The 18,338-nt window shown below is 40.6% G+C and overlaps 1 protein-coding gene across 1 annotated transcript; it reads right to left on the reverse strand.

The window, feature by feature from the left end:
- Positions 1–1,509: 1,509 nt before the first annotated feature.
- eif3m (eukaryotic translation initiation factor 3, subunit M) lies at positions 1,510–7,423 on the reverse strand. Its single transcript, XM_086026642.1, has 11 exons — positions 7,258–7,423; positions 6,746–6,878; positions 6,467–6,605; positions 4,385–4,508; positions 4,211–4,305; positions 3,916–3,999; positions 3,731–3,830; positions 3,469–3,550; positions 2,948–3,091; positions 2,683–2,743; positions 1,510–1,739 (listed from the first exon to the last, which is right to left on the reverse strand). The coding sequence occupies exons 1-11, from the start codon at positions 7,297–7,299 to the stop codon at positions 1,616–1,618; spliced, it is 1,128 nt and encodes a 375-aa protein (XP_085882768.1). The 5' UTR covers positions 7,300–7,423; the 3' UTR covers positions 1,510–1,615.
- Positions 7,424–18,338: the final 10,915 nt, after the last annotated feature.

Raw genomic sequence — 18,338 nt, forward strand, 5'->3', positions numbered from 1 at the left:
AAAAGGTTTGTTCCGATTACTATTTTGCTGCTGCTAAAAGGGAGTGCTTAAGGAGGGGCGGAAATTTGCAAGTAAGCGCCTGCCAGCCAGTAGCAGACCTGCACTTGGCAGTTACTGGTAAGCTTATTCAAGCACAGGCCTAGTTAAGAAAGCGCACCAAAAGACCAGTTTTACACCTAATGCCTGGACTTTACAATCAATACAATCCATTCCATGCCCTTCATGCACTCGCCATTATTTTCTCTAGTACATCAGGTTTTCAGAATACTAATATACTGACAATAATATTATGTAGTAATATTTTTGAGTTGAGGGTTAGTTTCAGCAACAGGTGGATATTTTTTTCTGAAATGTCAAGAATAAATTACAACACTTGGTAAAATACAAATTTTGCAAGCTTTTATCAGCCAAACTTAAAAACAAAAAAAATGCAAAGTGAAAATATTTTTTAAATTAGCGTCATTACATTTAGGGACACATAAAGCCATCTCTGATTGAAATTTATTGTTGTCCCGTGTTAACAAGTGAGTCAACTTAGCGCATTCACTGTAATTGATAAACTCTGGATGCCCCCCCCCCCTTCAGGTGGATGCCAGGAGCCTTGCGCCCCCAGCACCCCCGCAACTGCCCACCTTTGCATGTTCCTGCCTGTGACTACTAATAGAGAAGAAACAGGAAGGTTTGCAGTGATACTGTCACCTGTAGGCTAAATGTAAAATACATTGAATAGTAAATTTAGATAATTCTTTTTAATTGCATTATTTTCATTCAATGTAGCTATAATGGATGAACTTATTAAATTAAATGTTATATAAAAGTATATGCCTAACTGTTTATTTTATTTACTCAATAACTTCAATAACTCAATTAGCAAAAATTACATTGCAAAACATTTATAAAACGAATTACTACATTTTAATTTTAATTTAATCAAAACATTTACGCTTTTCCATTTTTACTACCCTTCTGTTGAGGCATCACCCAAAAAGCCACAAATACCACTTTAGGGGCATTGGACCTTTGGTGTTCCGCAGAGTTTACATCCTTAATGCTTCAGACCAGACTGTGAGAACATATTTGGCGCAAGATAAAATCAAACAAACACATTGAATCATGCTGACCAGAGTTGGACATTGCCTAGCAACCCTGTGATTCATTCTCATGAGCTGCAAGTGTTGCGAACACAGTAATGCACGACCTCAGCACGACGGGTTCATCGCAGTTTGCATTAGCGTCGACACCTCTCGCGTGGTTCCCCCGACAAGTGACCTCATCATTACAGCCAATTTCTCAGCGCAAGTCACAGCTCATCTAATACTGGCTTGTTGTCCTTTTACTGAAACCAGATGTTGAGAGATGCTTGAGGACGAGCCCCCCCCAAAAAAGTGTCACACTCAAAACAAAGTTGGTGCCCATTTGGAAAGACAACATTTTTTACAACGGCAACAATTAAAAAATAATCTGTGCAATATCCACAGTCAAAATAAATAAATAAAAGAATCAATCGCATTGATCTCCACTCTTCTTTTATTGGATGTGTATAAAAGCAGAGGGAGCGGTTGTAAAAGAAGGAATCCAAGGGTCAGGTAGTTGACGGATGGGGTAAAGGAGGAATCTAGGCGGAAGGTGACAGAGTTTGCAGGCTGGACTTGACGGTCGCTAGGTTGGCTTTCCAGGAGGTGAGGCTGTCGAACAGCTGCTGCCACTGCTGCTTGCCGAAGGTGCGGTGTGTGCTGTGGCTGATGGGGAGGACAAACGGAGAACATTTGAAGTCCTATTCTAGACAAATGAGTGACATTTGAAATGAAGACAACTTGATATAAAGAGAATGGTAAAGAGGGTTTTCTTTTGACGGTCCCGACATTTCGAAGGAATTTCCATTTTTGAGGGAATATGTTGTCATGCGGCACAGTAGGGTTGCAATAATTACTGTTAATGTCATTGTTTGAAATGTATGGCTTGGAAGTATTTTTCTGTACAAATATTTGTTGTATACTATTGCGTAGCGCTGGCGTCGGGCAAAAACCTCTTTAAGTCACATTTTGGTGAATTTTATATTTTAAAAAAAATCTATACTATTGGTCAGTCCACTCGTGTGGGTGTTATTTTTACACATTGCTGACCCATCTAAAGTGTTGAAAATGGCTTGCTCTCTGTCACGATGCAATGCGTATGGTTTAAAAACGTGCCAATTTTGGGGTCTGCTGAAAAGTGACCATTTCGGAGGTACATGGTTTTGCCCGACACTAGCAATAGATGAGTTTTGACTTGCGGACAAATTCAGGGTGTGTTGCCACTGTAAGAATGAAAGTCTGTCATAGACCAAGACATTCACTACAAAGCCATTACTAATGAGTGAAACACTAATATGCAATACAATATACTGAAAATGGTTGTTTCCTTTTTGGGGAGTGTCTCAACGAACCTCCATCCGGCTTGTACAAATTCACCTAGGGCAGTTTTGGTTTAAGGTAAACTAAGAACAAATGGGTTGTTGTAATTTAACATTACTTTTCGGATTGACCATTTTATATCTTGGACGTCTGGCTCAGCTTTAGGAAACATTCACAGGAAGCTACTAGGCTGGACGAGGCTATCGATTGTTCTTTTATGAGCAAAAAAAAAAAAAAAAGTCTTAAAAAAATGATAAATGGGCTATCACTTGTATAAAAAGATAAATACCTGACAACAACTTTTTGCTGTGTCTGGTCGATTTTGCAGTAGACCATCTTTGTCCGAACAGCTAAAGGTAAAAAGAAAAAAAACAGGACAAGAAAATGAATTGTGAGAACAAGTCAACACTTTCACACTCAAATGACATTTTAGGATAAAATACACGACTATGAAGGAAGTTAAAAAAACAAACCAAAAATCTATTCAATGTCTTGCTGTTATGAGACGCATTGGAGTGAATGAAAAGTGGCCTGTGCTAGTAAAAGTCCTTTACCATCAATGACAAACGCTTCGACATCCTCTGCTCCAATCAGCAGCTCCTGTTGCATGGTGTCAAAGGAGATCTCCTTGAATTCCACCGCCATGCCCATGAATGTGAGCAGACGCATCTTGGCCATGTTTTGCTCGTGGGACAGGCCTGTGGGGAGCGACAAGCTGGAATCATTAAGCCGTTGCAGGCCATTACTCTTCCCTCTGGGATTTTCCCAGTGATGACTGCTTGTACATTAAAGGGCAACACAGTTAAGGATTACACTCCTCAAAACTACTACACTGTGTTTGTTTGGGGAGTTCGTCCTACTGATCATTTGGTAGTGAGCGACAGGCACAGTGCTGATGCATGCACATTCCTCTTCTGTGTCAACTGGGGCGGAATATGCTGGCTCAATATTCAACAAACAGCCAATGACAAGATGTCATGCAGAAGGCTGTGATTAACATAAACAGTAGTGGAATATTTAAATATATTTAAACCCTAACCATGGTTTCAACAAACAACGTGGCGAATGTACTTACCGAGGGAGTCAATGAAGTCTTTGTTATTCTGGTAAAACTTGACATAGGACGCCAACTTTGCACTTACAAATATAGTTAGAAGCTGTAAAATAGGGAGAAAGGAACAGGCTCAAAATTTGTTCAGCGGAGCAAGTCAAAAGTATTCTTTATTGACGCAACCATATGATCCCACTTCACTTTAACAAGCCATGTTTGAGGCGGGCTTTGTAGGCTACACGCGGCAATGTCACACCATGAAAGTATTGCGCATCTCAGCACTCACGTCGTGGATGAGCTCTCCCTCTAAGAAGCGCACTGGCTTGAGAGTGAGCAGGTGGTCAAACAGGAACGTGCTGGGATCTTTTAGAGCACGGACAATGCATCTAAAGAGCACAGAGGGAGATCAATGCGGAGGACGTGCAGTCAAGATGAATGGGACCGCTCGGGGCAAGTGCTGCACGTTTTTACCTGTGGGCGTCAACGCGTGCTTGAGACGCATTGTCTTCTGTGTAACTTCCCAGCAACTCCACCATCACTTTGGCTGCAGCCTCACTGTCAAATCAAATACAAAGATTCTGTTTATACTGACACCTCTCTGACAGTGTCTTACTTTACAGTATCTTTGCAGATTGTCCTTTTTTTTAATGCCCGTAGTGCTTTAGTTTGTGGAGGTGTACCTAATGAATAGTCTATAGACTGAATGTGGGCAAACTTGCTTCCCTGCCTGATTTGCTCCCATCTTTATGGCTCAATATGTAGTTACCTCTTTTTGCAGTCCACCAGTGCTTCATACACCAGCCTCAAAAGAGTGTGCTTCTTCTCTGTATTCAGGTTCCAATCGACGATCCACTTGGCCACCTAATCGACACGATGGAGAAAATCAAAAGGTGAGTTTTCACAAGATGGCAAAGATATCATCAAGTCGGACTGAACGTACCTGATCGAGGTCGGTGGGGATGAAGGCGATGGCGTTGCAGGCGGCTGCCACCTTGATGAGGCTGCATAAGACTGTGTACCTGACTGGAGCATTTTCATCCATGCCATGGAACAGGTTACTCAGCCTAGAACACAAAAACAAAAAGCATTTGAAATGTACTGGTGGTGGTGCCCTTCCTTAAAGTTTTTTGTATTCCATTGCATAAGACAACATTTTGAATGCTGTTTACTCTCAAACAGTGTCTTCTGCTCTAGTAGATGCCATTGTTGGTCTTCCAATAACACTTCCAATTCTATCACTTCAAATGTCATTTTGTTCGTATGGTGCTCTCCCAAACGTTCATGACAAAAATCATCAGAGCTACCTAAAGCGCAGTACGGCAGTCTCCACAACTTTTATACCTGTAGCCAACAACGGGCGCAATTTAAGAGTGAGTGAATACGCAATTTAGCTCCTGCTATTTAGGATCTTAGTAAACTAGCCCCAAAGTCTGCAGAGAGAACATTGTGTTTATAAGTTGAAGTTTACAATGGAGCTCAAGTCCTGAGCTATGCAAGTGCAGAAGATTTCGGAGCAAAGGCTGCTATTTATTAGTGACTCGGAGTGGAACTATGTATCGTATAATTTTCTGTTATGATACAGTAGCTATACACCAACATTAAATATTGTCGATGATTGTTGCTATTAGAGCTGGACCGATAATTCAATATCAATATGTATCGCGTTTGGCACGTGATCGATATCAATAGAAAATGCCTTCGATAAAACGTTCGATAGAAAAAAAATTACAAAACAAACGCAGTCGCGGCTTGGTGCGTAATGTAGGTATAACTCTTACAATAAAATGATATTATGCATGTTAACCCGATTAAACACCCCCGGATGGAGACGTGGTGTACAAGTAAAGGAGTTCCCGTCTTTGACATGCTAGAGCCAGTGTTATCCGACTGGCCCTTGGCATCGCACTCAAGTTAAAATAATCAAGCAAGTAAAATATGAATGGACTATGGCAATAACGAGTCTGCTAAAAAGAGAAAGTAGTCTTAAGACGGTTCGTAAATGATAATGTATGCACTTCAAGAGAGTCTTAGTTCACTTTCATTGTATGAACATTGAATGAAGGCTAATGTATGTGTATCAACAATACTGCTTTGGGGTAGCACCTAATGCAAATAAGCATTTACAATGCACTGGTGGAGGAGAAACTGCATGTTACATCAACGATGTACACAAAAACAGTTAACTGTTATTTTTAAAAAAATCGGTTTAAAACAAAATCAATAATTATCATTACTGGCTGATATCAACTACTTAGATTGTGACTGTGCTTTTCAGACTGTCGCCCAGCCCTACGAAGCACATTAAGTTTAAAACTGAGTTTATTGCATTTTTATATATTACCAGTTTATTTCACTCTTTCATAGCTACATTGAACTCTTTTTAAAGGTTAAGCATGATGTTAAAATAAATCACTGTCCTGAATTGATTTTTCAGGTCATTATTTTCAATTGTTAAAAAAAGAAAAAAAATTCTATATAAATCGATATCGACCAATATGAAACACTAATATCGTGTTATACTTTTCAGTCATATCACCCAGCCTATCTATAATTTGTCCTAGATAATGAATATAGAATATATAATTACATAATAATTAGCCATCAATCCATTTTCTAACTCACTTCCTTATCGGGGTTGTGGAAAGAGGTGGGTACACCCTGGACTGGGTGCCTGTTAATTGCAGGGCAATTTAAACAAACAACCAAACACACATTTGCACTTATGGGCAATTTGATGTCTTCAACTAACCTAGCAGCATGCATCTGTTTGGAATGTGGGAGGATGCCAGAATAGCCGGAGAAAATCCATACAAGCCCAGGGAGAAAATGCAAACTTCACACAGCCAAGGTGGTGTTATATGTTTTTGAGATTTCAACCCCCATGCTGATCTAATAGTTATACAGGTACTGTAGTGTCAGCAGTCTCCTTAGTTTCTACACAGGAATGGTTATTTTAGTTTTCTGTAGCAGCTAAGAACACAAGAGTGATTTCAGTAAGTAAACATTTCGGAAAAAGACTCACAACTGCATCCTGAGGGAAGGTCTCTCTCCTTCACGGAACTTGACCAGTTTCTCACAAAGACTCTCGATGAGAGCTTCTTGTTTCTCTGCGTCCAAGATCAACAGCAGTGATACGATGCTGTTCATCACACTCTCCACATCTGTGGAGGAATATAGACAAATTGTGTGACATCCATACATGTTACTTACTGTATGGCGAGGCTCATTTGTACCAGTTTAGCCTGAACAGAAATTGCTGAGCGTGTTTAACATGATTGAGGTGGCTTAGCCTATTGCTTACCTTTATCATCATCTTTGAGACAAACATCACAAGCCTCAATGATCTGAGCCAGGTCTACGTGAAGTCCGCCTTCAGAGTTCTCCTCGGAGATTTCCGCTCCTTTGGACTTGATATAGGCTCTCAACTCGGATGCCTTTGAAAATGGGCAAACACAAAAGTCTGATATTTGGTTTGAATGCTTTTAACGACTTTTAACCAAGTCGTACCTTCGACTAGTAAACAACTGTCACGTCTTTTTTTAAATTATTTTGGATCGTTGTGGTACCTAATATAATTATCTCATTGAACATCGTTGACATATGTGAGGGCTTGACATAACTACGATAAGTTAAGTTAATGCGACTGGATATGTTCCACGCGAATCTTGTGGTTATAGCTACCTATCCGCTTGTACTGATTTACTATGTTAGCTTAGCTTGCTTGCTAACCTTTCCGGCACAATATTACTAATCGACGAGATCAGCAACAGGGAGAACAAGAAAAAAACACAGATTTGGAGCATAAGGCGATACCTGGTCGTCTTCCGTTATATCGATGAATGCCGGCACGCTCATTTTTGTTGTTCTTGTACGCCTCGGTGACAAGATCCACGCTCCCACAAGAGCAGACCTAACCGGAAAAGAAAAAGGCAACAGTGCCGGTGAGAGTCTTCACTTCCGGGTCATTTTCTTAAAGCGACAGTGCTCAGAAAGAGCCATCCTTGAACGAGCTTTCCCTTTCAACCTTGCCGTTTCACAAGCGTTTTAAATTATGCCCCACTTTTATTACAGCGAGTTGTTTGCACTTTATTTCATCCTTCCAAATTTATGGCTAAATCCCCGCATAGCTCTGCTGGATAGCTTCAGCTAATGTAGCCTTAGCCTCAAAGGTCAGCCAACCTCTTAAATTTGATGTCACCCAGACTTCCACACTGCATCTCTATCTTTCATTCTCTCCTCTCCAGATATCCATCTACTCTCTCTGGGAGATTAACCCTGGATGACTTAGATGAGAGTTACTGAGGTGAAACTGATCCCTGAAAGAGGTTATCTGATGGAGCTGCAGCCCATCTGCGTGGACCACCATCGCAGGCCCGTCCAGCCCGGAAACACCATCAGTGTCAGAGGGCAGACACCCTCCACCATAGCCCCACTGACCTGCGGGCGCACGTGGACTGTCTCTGTGCCAAGCTCGATTCTGTGTGTTGTTACTATGGCAGGTCACAGGGTGATGGAAGTGAGTAGGGTGAAAAGGGTAAGTAGAGCAAGAGTTCACCCTAAAAACTATGGAGTCGTGTTACAAACATCTGAAAGGTCCCAGAGTGAAGATACAGGAGTTGTTTTCACTTGCATTGCTCACAGTTCATTTGTCACTGAAATTAGAGTATTTTTAGGACTCACTGGCTACTGAGGTACTTCACGCAAAGTCATTATTCCCTGAAAGACTTCTTGCCACATATTTCTCGTTGTGCTTACAGTTACGGAACTTAACTCACTGCAGTTAGTCTTTAAAAAAAAGAGGGGAAATGGCTGATGCAGGATTTCACCATCATGCTCGCATGATGCGTCATCTTGTTGGGAAGGCAAGTGCCTGGTACCAAATCCCACCCTCACTCTCTCCTGCCCTTGTACGCTGTCACAGCAAATAATTTATAGATACTTTTCCACAAGTGTGCTAGTGTAACTCTGCGCCTTTCATTATCTGATTAACAACTGATGTCAAGTGCCTGGTGTATTTCAAGTCCCGAATAAGTTTTTTCTCCGACTTTGAAGTTCCAGGTGCATATGAGACTTTAGTCTTCTTTAAAACGCTGTTGTGGTGTTATCTTAAATACAAGATGTAATATTCATAACGTCAATATGTTAAAAAAACCCAACTAATTTGTGGTGAAACGTTTAACAGCCAGATTTGTTTGTGCATTGCAATACAAATAAGTGGTTCAAGGGTCAAACTGTCGTCATCTCAAAACTTTTATTAACCTGTCAATGTGTTTTAAGTAATATTCTAATTGTTTTAACATGCACACAAGTGCAAAAATAAGTTCACTGTTAGTAAAAGGTAAAAACAACTCACACTACGTATCATTCCAAATCAAAAAGAAAGGAATTGCCACTCATAACTTTTGGAGAGTCTTCTTCACATTCTGCTCCTTATCACAGAAGCCACAAAAATCTGTTGAATAATAAATGCGAATCTGTTGAATAACTATATTAACATTGTTTATGCTCCCTGCGCACAGTCTGACAATGAGAGCGCCACTGCAACCAGTGGGTGTGCAAGTGCACTTTATTCAAGTATTAAAAAAAAAAAAAAAGCATGTTCCCTGTGGTCACACGCTCCCCGTTAAGGGGCCCACCCCAGTATTTGAGAAGGGCTGCTGTATTGACATGACCTGCCTGGAGGTGACTGGCTGGATCTTGCTTCATACCTGGAAATCAAATTATGTTATACAACACTGTGTTTTTGATTTGCCATTACATCTGCAACGTTGTGATTGTGTTCACCTCCAATTCAAATTTGGAATCATAGCAAAAGTAGTGGCCGGCAGTTGGCCACTTATGAAAACTGGTTACAAACCGCTGTAAGCTGTTTGACGGTTCACTTGCACCAAGAGGCTACAATATATTTACAGGTATTACCGAGTAGTGATTCAATAGCAGATTGAAAGCCTGTGTCACATCACAAAAGAATGCTGCCCGTAGTCAAATTGTATCGTTTGAAGTACACTCCTGTTGCTCCCACTGCCATTTATAATTTGTCATGTTTGACTACACATTGCATTGGAAAAGAAATTGAAATACAAAAAAGCACAACAGAAAGGGAGACTTCTGCAGTTTTCCTTATATGTATGTACTGTATAACCTAACTTTTATTCTGATAAAACCTGACCTGTGCAGTCCTCAGAGGAATAGTTGACAATTGCAGCAGCCCAAAGTTTTCAGTAATTTATGTCTGGTGAAATATTTAACTACAATTCAGTGGAAGAGTATTTGTCATTCGGCCTCTGTCACGCAGTCCGCTTGATGATGTCAGTTTCCCATTTGATCGTAAAATACTGATTGTGAAACACAATGTTGCCAACGATAGATCTTTATGCAGGCACAATATAATGTTCAATGAAATCCCATTTTCAGCATGTGCTTCTTTGAGATGAAACAGTATGAACATTTCATATCACCATTTTAGCAGCCATTTGCACTTTTTGCACATTACAAATTATAAATCAAAATACATTTTCATGCCTGCTAGATCAGAAGAAATGGAGGCGCTTTCACACCTGTAGTTTCCTTTCTCTGGTGCCAATCAGTTAATATATGCACTTAATGCTCAAAGGCTTGCCATTTAATTATCTATACATAATATAAAATTATCGCTTTGGTGCCATCTTGGTGTCAAGGAACTCTGTTAAAGTGAGTTGAGGAGATTCATATAGTGCTTTAGTGCAATCTTCTGAAATTGGCAATTCAAAACTTTTTTGGGGGGTGGCTTCAATTACTCACAGATTGTCACGATTCGCGGCGGCGGCAGGGCTCTATCCCGATCCCCCATAAATTGCTGGGGAACACTATACCTCCCTCATACTCTAGCCACTTGTAAACAAATACAGTACAGCTCAGCCTCTCGCTAGATAACGTCATGGCTAATGATATGCTTTTGGAACTGCATCGTATTAATTTGAAACAGCATTTAAAAATACAATATACATATATGTCAATGCTATTTTCAAATAAATCCTATTGTCCTAAATTTCTATAAAGGGTGTTGCAATAGGGAAATACAGGTCCTATGGTAACAACTACCACTCCAACAGATATATTATTAACACTAATTACAATTTCAAACGGTAAGAACCACTGGAAATGGTGAGGTATGTCAGAAAGGTTGTAGGTCTGGTGTCACAAAAAATATGTTTCAAACCCAAATCACAAACTACAAGTTTCTCCCTTCCAAGTAATACTCCTAAGTCAGACTCACTTTCTCAGCCTTCTATGTCAAGCCTTCATGTACTTCTGGAAGGATTCTTCCAGGATCCTCCGCAGGTCCATTGTGACGCTCATCTTGATGTCATCCACATTTTGATGACCCCCTTGAGCTTGGGAAACGGGGAAAAAAAAATCACACGAAGCCAGGTTGGATGAGTACGGAGGTTGTACCAGCACGGTGATGATAATTTCAATTCTATAATAAATCCCAAATAGTTTGTGTTGTCTGTGTGGTTTATGACATTGCACTTTGTAATTGTAATTAAAACAACATCAGACAGGCATGTAGCTCACCAAAGCATGGCAGTGACAGGGGGACGCTAGGGGCTGCTGTACCTCCCCTGGAATACCAATAGCACCTCTGTAGCGGTGATTCTTTTTTATGTTTATGGCAAATTGCCCACTTGGCCTCCTACAAGATAAATGACTGTGTATTAACGGTCAGTTGAGCCCAGGTGCAGCCTCTCTTTGCTGTCTGCCGGCCAAGCGGTGAGTATCCATGTAAATGGTCATCGTCCAACATGGCCGCCTACCTTCCACCCACTAATTGTCTGGTTCCCACAGTTCTGCCTGCCTTCACCGCCTCTGAAAAATCCCCCTCGCTCAGGCTCATCTATCAGTCAGTGACCTTGTCGGGATGCAGTGCATGACTTGCTCCGTGCTTCCCAAGGTGAGGCCGATTGCTTGTTAATTACTTATAAGCTGAGCCCCCCGCCTCCTTGCACGCATGCAAGCCATTGCACAAAAGCAACAAACAAATACTGTCGAAGATGTCTTTAGTGCAGAGGACTAAATGGGCGCTCGAAGCAGGATCTTTTTTTTTTCAAGCTTCATATTTATGCCAAAAGAAATACTCTAGTTGCATACTTGTGAATTGTGTTCTGTCATAATGATTTGATCATCACCATCACTATCAAACCCGTATCAAACAAACCATTAACAGCGACCCACATGAACACAACAGACATGAATTTATTGCAACAAACCCACATTTTGTTTGTTTGATCATCAATAGAAATAGACTACAGCATTTTATTATGACCATTGACAGTTTGGGAACGGCTGGTCATTATTACTCTGAATAAGCATGAATCATTACGTGTACTTATTGTGTAGATTGCTCTGTCTTGTCCTTGACAAGTACCAAAATGGAAATGAGGCATTTGCCATTGTAAAACATCAAGCACTTTGCAAAACAACAACTTGTATATCCTGCTCAAATAAGTCACTGCTTGTCACATTCACGCTCAAGATGTAAACATGCAACTTCAACAATTCCAAATTTCAAAGAATTTAAAAACATTAAAACGTCCTTAATCAGAAACTTTATGAAAATGTGTGGCGTGCTGCTCGGAAGGAAACTCCCACAGAGACACAAACACCAAAAAGCCAAAGAACAAGTAACACACCCTTGTGGAATTAATCCTTCAGATTGTCACTGGGCTAAAAACACAAGATTTTCCTCAGGCATTGGACGCAGTTGCATAACAGTTGTTCAACTAAACAAAACCTGATTATGTTCCATTTTCGAGGATCCACTATTGTTTTGAAGGCAAATTCTGTTTACATTTTTCAGGCTATTGGATCCAGCTACAATGTCCCTATGTTCAACTCTGGCTAGTCCTGAATCTGCGACCTTCAAATAGTCTGACACCTATCTATATTATTTACTCTTCTGATAGCTTCTAAGTCAATGTGATTAATTATCAGCTCCACCTCTACATATTCAGTCAAGCAGAGTTATGATCCGAATCACCTCTGATGCACTCCAATTGTCCATTAACGTCAGGCATTGAGCTAGAATTTTATGACTCCACTACGAAAATTAGTACCCCCCCAAAAAAAGAACTGCTCCACTCGTGCCGTATCACTTAGCTTCATATCACTGACAGCACCACGGTAATCAATCATGGCAACTTCGGGGTCGTTCATCCCCCGATGTGGAATGTGCGTCATGCGTGCTCTCGTTCAACCTCATGGCAGCTGCAAAAAAAAAAAAAAGAATAGGAAAAAAAAAAAGGAGTCATTGCAGTAGGACCACGGCTCTCTCCGTGATGGAGTGACCTCTTGTCATCAAACGATGTTTATATTACGCACACTCACAGGCTTGTACAAGTGTTCAGATGACATATTCAAACAACAGTTAGCATCCAATTCATCTGGCTCGAAACGAAAGATGCCAAGACTCCGTAATACTAATTGGAGGAAATGTTACACTGCATGACCTTTCACTTTTCAGATAATACAGGCTATCTCATCCGGGTTGATGATGTAGAACAGAGGTCCTCAATAGGTGGATTCCGGTCAGGCTCCAGGACCAGTTGTGTGTATGAACCCTCACCTACTATTACATTAATTTGATCAACATTTGTAATATAAAATGTGCCACTTTTAGGTATACGTATGCGGTTGTCCCATTCAAACCATTGTAGGTTTTCACATTTTCATCTATGATTCGCTTGCTGGAATTGAGAATTTCAGGGGTGAATATCGCCCCTGAAATTCTCAGTTCCATGTTGATGGTAGTTTTTGCATGCTTCTCCCCATCATTGCACTCACGTGTGAGTCACCATGTCCGCGTTTGCTTGTCTATCCCTCACAATGAGGCTTGCGGTGGATGACAGCATATGCACAGTAACCGCTGGAGATATGTGCAATGTTTTTTTGTTGCCTGCTGACGCCCTGCTGGCCACAGCTGCTGCTGGGCGTGACAACACGGAAGAGGCCGCAGTTTACTGTAAAGCGCTGATAACGGGCCGGCCTTGAACGTGACACACATGCACCTGCCGGGATGAGACATGGATTATCAAGCATACCTCTGCAAGCGTCTAACTGCAGTATATAAACCTTAAAAACACAAGCTAGATATTTTTTTCATCACATAAAAAGTTTACTTAAAGAGGAAGTCAACCCAAATATTGTGTTTGTGGAATATTAATTAAGCGGAAAAATGCACCCACTTTTAGTCATCTCAGCGGGCGGCCATTTTGTCACTTCTGTCAACTAAAGATGACATGGAAATTGCTCAGGGCTCAGATAACGACCAATCATGGCTCAGCTTCAGAAAACAAATGAGCAGTGATTGCTGAGCCCCGAGCAACTTTGATTTCATCTTCAGTCGACCTAAGTGACAAAATGGCCGCCCCCTGAGCTAGCTAAAACGGGTGGATTTCTCATATTGCACAAATGCAATATAAATCGGAACGCCTTGTTTAGACTAATGGGCCTATATAGAACAAATTCTAGAAAAAAAATATGTTTGGGTTGACTTCCGCTTTAAGACAAGCAATAAGTTATTGTTCTTGATCAATGACACTTTTAGTTTATGGTCCTTCTCTGGGGTTTTGTATTATTATCTCACTTTTAGTCCACTTTGCATACATCCAATGCAAAATCTTACCCACTGTACTTGGGTAAGAAAGAGTTTACATTATAACTTTATTTTAGTGCAAATATTTTACCAGAACCAAAAAGCAAAATATTTCACTAAATCACTAAAACATTATTTACCGGTATGTGTTTATTTTACATCAACACGAGGGAGCAATATTGCTTTTAGTGGTGGAGGGTGAAGGTAAAGAGAAACAAGCAGCAAAACAGCATGTGTTAAACATCAGTCGACTAGTGTTGTGTCTGACACATATAGTGTGGAGATACTCACTCTCCCACAGATTGTTCTTCTCTGCGTCTTATCTCAACTTCTGATATGTGACTCTTTGAAGAGTGGTGACTGTTGATATCAGGGGAAATAAAAAAAAAAAAAAAGCATGCCCATTGCTTAAGGAACAATGACTTTCGTGTTTGATAAACGCATGTGAAAGACTATTAGTCCTTCTTAATATGAACCAAAATTTCTCAGATTTACTCGGACATAGTAAACTCACTGGCACAATCTAATGAGACCTAGTAGGAGTGTAATGAAAATCCATTTGAATCTGTTTGTTCACCCATCTCTTCTGACCAGTGCATTCAATATGACATGGTTGGAGTTTTTTTTTTTTTACTATTATGAAGTCAAAAGCCAACCACTCCAAGTTGAGCCAAGTAAAGTTTAGTGGAGCGGTGGGAAGTCTACATTATAAATTACATGACAGGAGCAAATTGTTAGAAACATGATGATTATACGCCAGTTTTTATTGAACGCCACTCCAAACTACAACCACAAAACAAAAAATGTTGAATGAATAGTTCGCTTAGAGTGCCAATAAATAGGAACTGAGCTTCTTTGTCTCTGTAAAGGCAACATTTTTAATAAAGCACTTGAACACATTAGCTTGCACAGATGTCCACGTACTTGATAAAGTGTCTGGTGTGCGTCGAGGTGTAGCTAATGGTGATGTGCTGCACATTCACATGTTGCTATCTCTCACCCCTTGTCACAAACAGTGTCAGAAAGTAGCAATGTAACAATGTAAGTCACAGTTGAGAAAGCATGGTTCCATGAAAAAGTATTTGCCCCCTTCTAATTTTTTTTTTGAACTATCCCCACTTTAATGTTTAAGATCATACATGTAGTATGTAAAGATCAAAGATAAAAAATAACTAATGAAGATACCTGTCGCTGTTTGAAAAAGTACTTGCCTCTCTTGTTAAAAAAAAACCATGAATTTAATGTGGCTACTGGCTAAACACATTTCTCTGTTCATTTTCACTGACCACACCCAGGCTTGATTACCTCCAAACCTGTTCTATCAAGAAATCAAATAGTTCCTGTCCGACAAAATGAAGTCTCAAAAATCTAAAAAAAAATTGTAACAAGGATCCAAAGAAATTCAAGAACAGATGAGGAATAAAGGAATTGACGTCTATCAGTCTGGAAAGAGTTACAATGTAATGTCATTCCTAAACCTTTTGGACTCAAGACTTTTGGGATTACATTCTATGGACTGACAAAGCTACTTTTTGGAAGAAATGGGTCTATTTACATCCGACTTAAATTTAACACAGGATTTCACAAAAATAACATAATTCAAAACAATAGTCAATCATGGTGGTGGTAGTGTGATGGTGTGGGGCTGCTTTGCTCTTCCAGACCTGGATGATTTACTGTGATTGATGGAATGATGCTAAATAACTGAAAGTCCTGAGGGAGAATGTTTCGTCATCAGTGTGAGACCTCAAGCTGAAGTTCATTTGGGTTCTGCATCACAACAATGGTCGAAAACACATCGGTAAGTCGACTTCTGAATTGCCAAAGAAACAAAATGAAGATTTTGGAGTGGCCTGGTCAAAGTCCAGAATCTGATTGATTGTGGCGTAACCTTTAGAAGGCTGTTCATGCTCAAAAACCCTCCAGTGTTGCTGAATTAAAGCAATTCGGCAAGGAAGAGTGGGCCAAAATATCGCAACAGAAATGGGGCCCTTTTTCACGCCAGTGTATGTCACTGGTGTAACACTGTTGTTTAGTGCGCAATCTGCATATCTAAGACCAAAATAACACCTGCAGATTTGCCTCAGAACTGCGTATATTTTAAAACTGATGACTGGTGTTTTTAAAATGGCAGTCATGTTAAACCGCAAGTGTTTTTGCTTTTAAAAAAACTGTCAAGAACAGCCAGTCTTTCCATGCATGCAAACAGATTTGTGTTCAAATACAGAAAAGTAATGTCTTTTTCACGTGTCCCTGCAGGTCACATATCAGCGTAGTTCATCATGTGGCTTTTTGGCTCGAGACAAAGCCTTCTCCAATTCCCTCATGGCGCTGGAGAAAGTTCGGCTCTTGTGTGTTTCTTGTTAAGGGTCACGACGAGTAGTGACCGTTTGCCTTCCTCTCCATTCTGATGTTGTTTTAAACCCAGAGTTAACCACATAGTGATCTGAAGAAGAATGGGCGTATTTGGGGACCGCCATCCGTCATGTGGGCTGAAGGGCTTGTTTTCTTTCTGACCGGTCACCTCTGATGAATCCTCGCTAAATACTCCACTGGGGAAGGTATGGCCAGCGTATGCCTTGGCTTCGGAACAAATATTTCAGCCAGATTTTCCTAAATTGTGCCACAACCTTTTGCTCTCGTAGCACATTATTTATGGTCCTTGTTTGTTTATCATGGGTGGACCCCGGATGTTTTGGCAATTGTTGAGGGAGAAATAATTTTGCTCTGCTTCCATATTCAAGACAGCTATGTAGACATCCTCTGAATATATAGGGTGTTCTTCTGGGATATGACTTAGCCTCTGTACTAATTCCCAGAATAAGTCATAGAGGATTTTATCTTTGCTAGAATTGTAAAATATTAATTAGCTTTTGTGGAAATCGACTGGGCGGCACGATAGTCGACTGGTTAGCATGTCCGCCTCACAGTTCAGAGGTCGTGCATTCGATCCCGGCTCCGGCCTTCCTGTGTGGAGTTTGCGTGTTCTCCCCGTGCCTGCGTGGGGTTTCTCCGGGTACTCCGGGTTCCCCCCACATTCCGAAAACATGCATGGTAGGTTAATTGAGCACTCTAAATGGCCCCTTGCTGTGATTGTGAGTGCGGATGTTTGTTTGTCTCTGTGTGCCCTGCGATTGGCTGGCAACCAATTCAGGGTGTCCCCTGCCTACTGCCCGAAGACTGCTGGGATAGGCTCCAGCAAGCCTGCGACCCTTGTGAGGATAAGCGGTATAGAATAGATAATGGATGGATGGATGGAAATGGACTGTGTATATATACAATACTCTGCTGGCCCCAAAACTATCTGAGGCAAAGACCTACATTTACAGATTATATGTTGTTGTTGTTTTTTGGATAAAATCAGATTTCATCTCCAATGTGTTGCCATGCAAATACTATTTGCCCAGCGCCGTCAGAATCCAGAGTGCTGGCGTTGACCACATACGCACGGTTGAAATAGCAGTTTCTTCTTTTAATTGATCAGATTTCACATTTCCCACTCCACGCTTTCACGAATCCTCTGCGTGACGATTACGTTTTTCCATTCTTTAATTGGTTCAGCTACATGTATGCCTCTGATCGGTAGATCTTAAAATGTGCATCAAAGATTGATTTACAGGGGAGGATGATGTCAGTCATGATTAAATACTCACTTTCAAGCCACATCTTTAAAAAAACAAAAAAACAAACTGGATTTTATGAGGCTAGGTGAACCAACACTGTTGCTTTCTTGTTTCAGCCCGGAAATTGTTTTTCGGGAAGAAATTATGTCTGCTGCCTCTGCATCAGCATGTCTGGTGAGAACGATGTGATTTATTTTTAATCACATTTTTTAATTTTAATTTAAATTTTGATAATATTGAAGGTGAATTGCTATATTGTAGTGTAGAGTTTTGGAGTTGTTTGGAGGTAATGTATTGGAAGAACCCTAACCCTAACCCTAACCATCCAATTGACGTATATGCATGGCCCGTTTTCACAGAAAAGGCTTAAAGCGGAGGTCAACCCAAACATATTTTTTTCAAAGATATGTTCTATGCAGGCCCACTAGTTGGAACAAGGCATTCTGATTAATATTGTGTTTGTGGAATATGAGTTAAGCAGCAAAATCCACCCGTTTTTAGCTATCTCAGAGTGCGGCCATTTTGTCTCTTATGTTGACTGAAAATGACATCACAGATGCTCAGGGCCCAGATCCAGAGCCATGCATATACGTCAATTGCATGGTTATGGCATTTTAATTTTAACGTTAAAAATAATC

The sequence above is a fragment of the Filicampus tigris genome, chromosome 3, assembly GCF_054856515.1.
Source record: "Filicampus tigris isolate MCC_2025a chromosome 3, RoL_Ftig_1.0, whole genome shotgun sequence".
NCBI classification, from domain to species: domain Eukaryota; kingdom Metazoa; phylum Chordata; class Actinopteri; order Syngnathiformes; family Syngnathidae; genus Filicampus; species Filicampus tigris.

What these genes read in the sequence shown, in the direction of transcription:
- eif3m (XM_086026642.1), bottom strand. Translation starts at nt 7,299, where the DNA reads ATGAGCGTGCCGGCATTCATCGATATAACGGAAGACGACCAG. An exon ending in TCCCCACCGACCTCGATCAG is followed by an intron (nt 4,306 to 4,384) that starts GTACGTTCAGTC and finishes CGTGTCGATTAG; the next exon opens with GTGGCCAAGTGGATCGTCGA. An exon ending in AGGGAGAGCTCATCCACGAC is followed by an intron (nt 3,551 to 3,730) that starts GTGAGTGCTGAG and finishes CCTATTTTACAG; the next exon opens with CTTCTAACTATATTTGTAAG.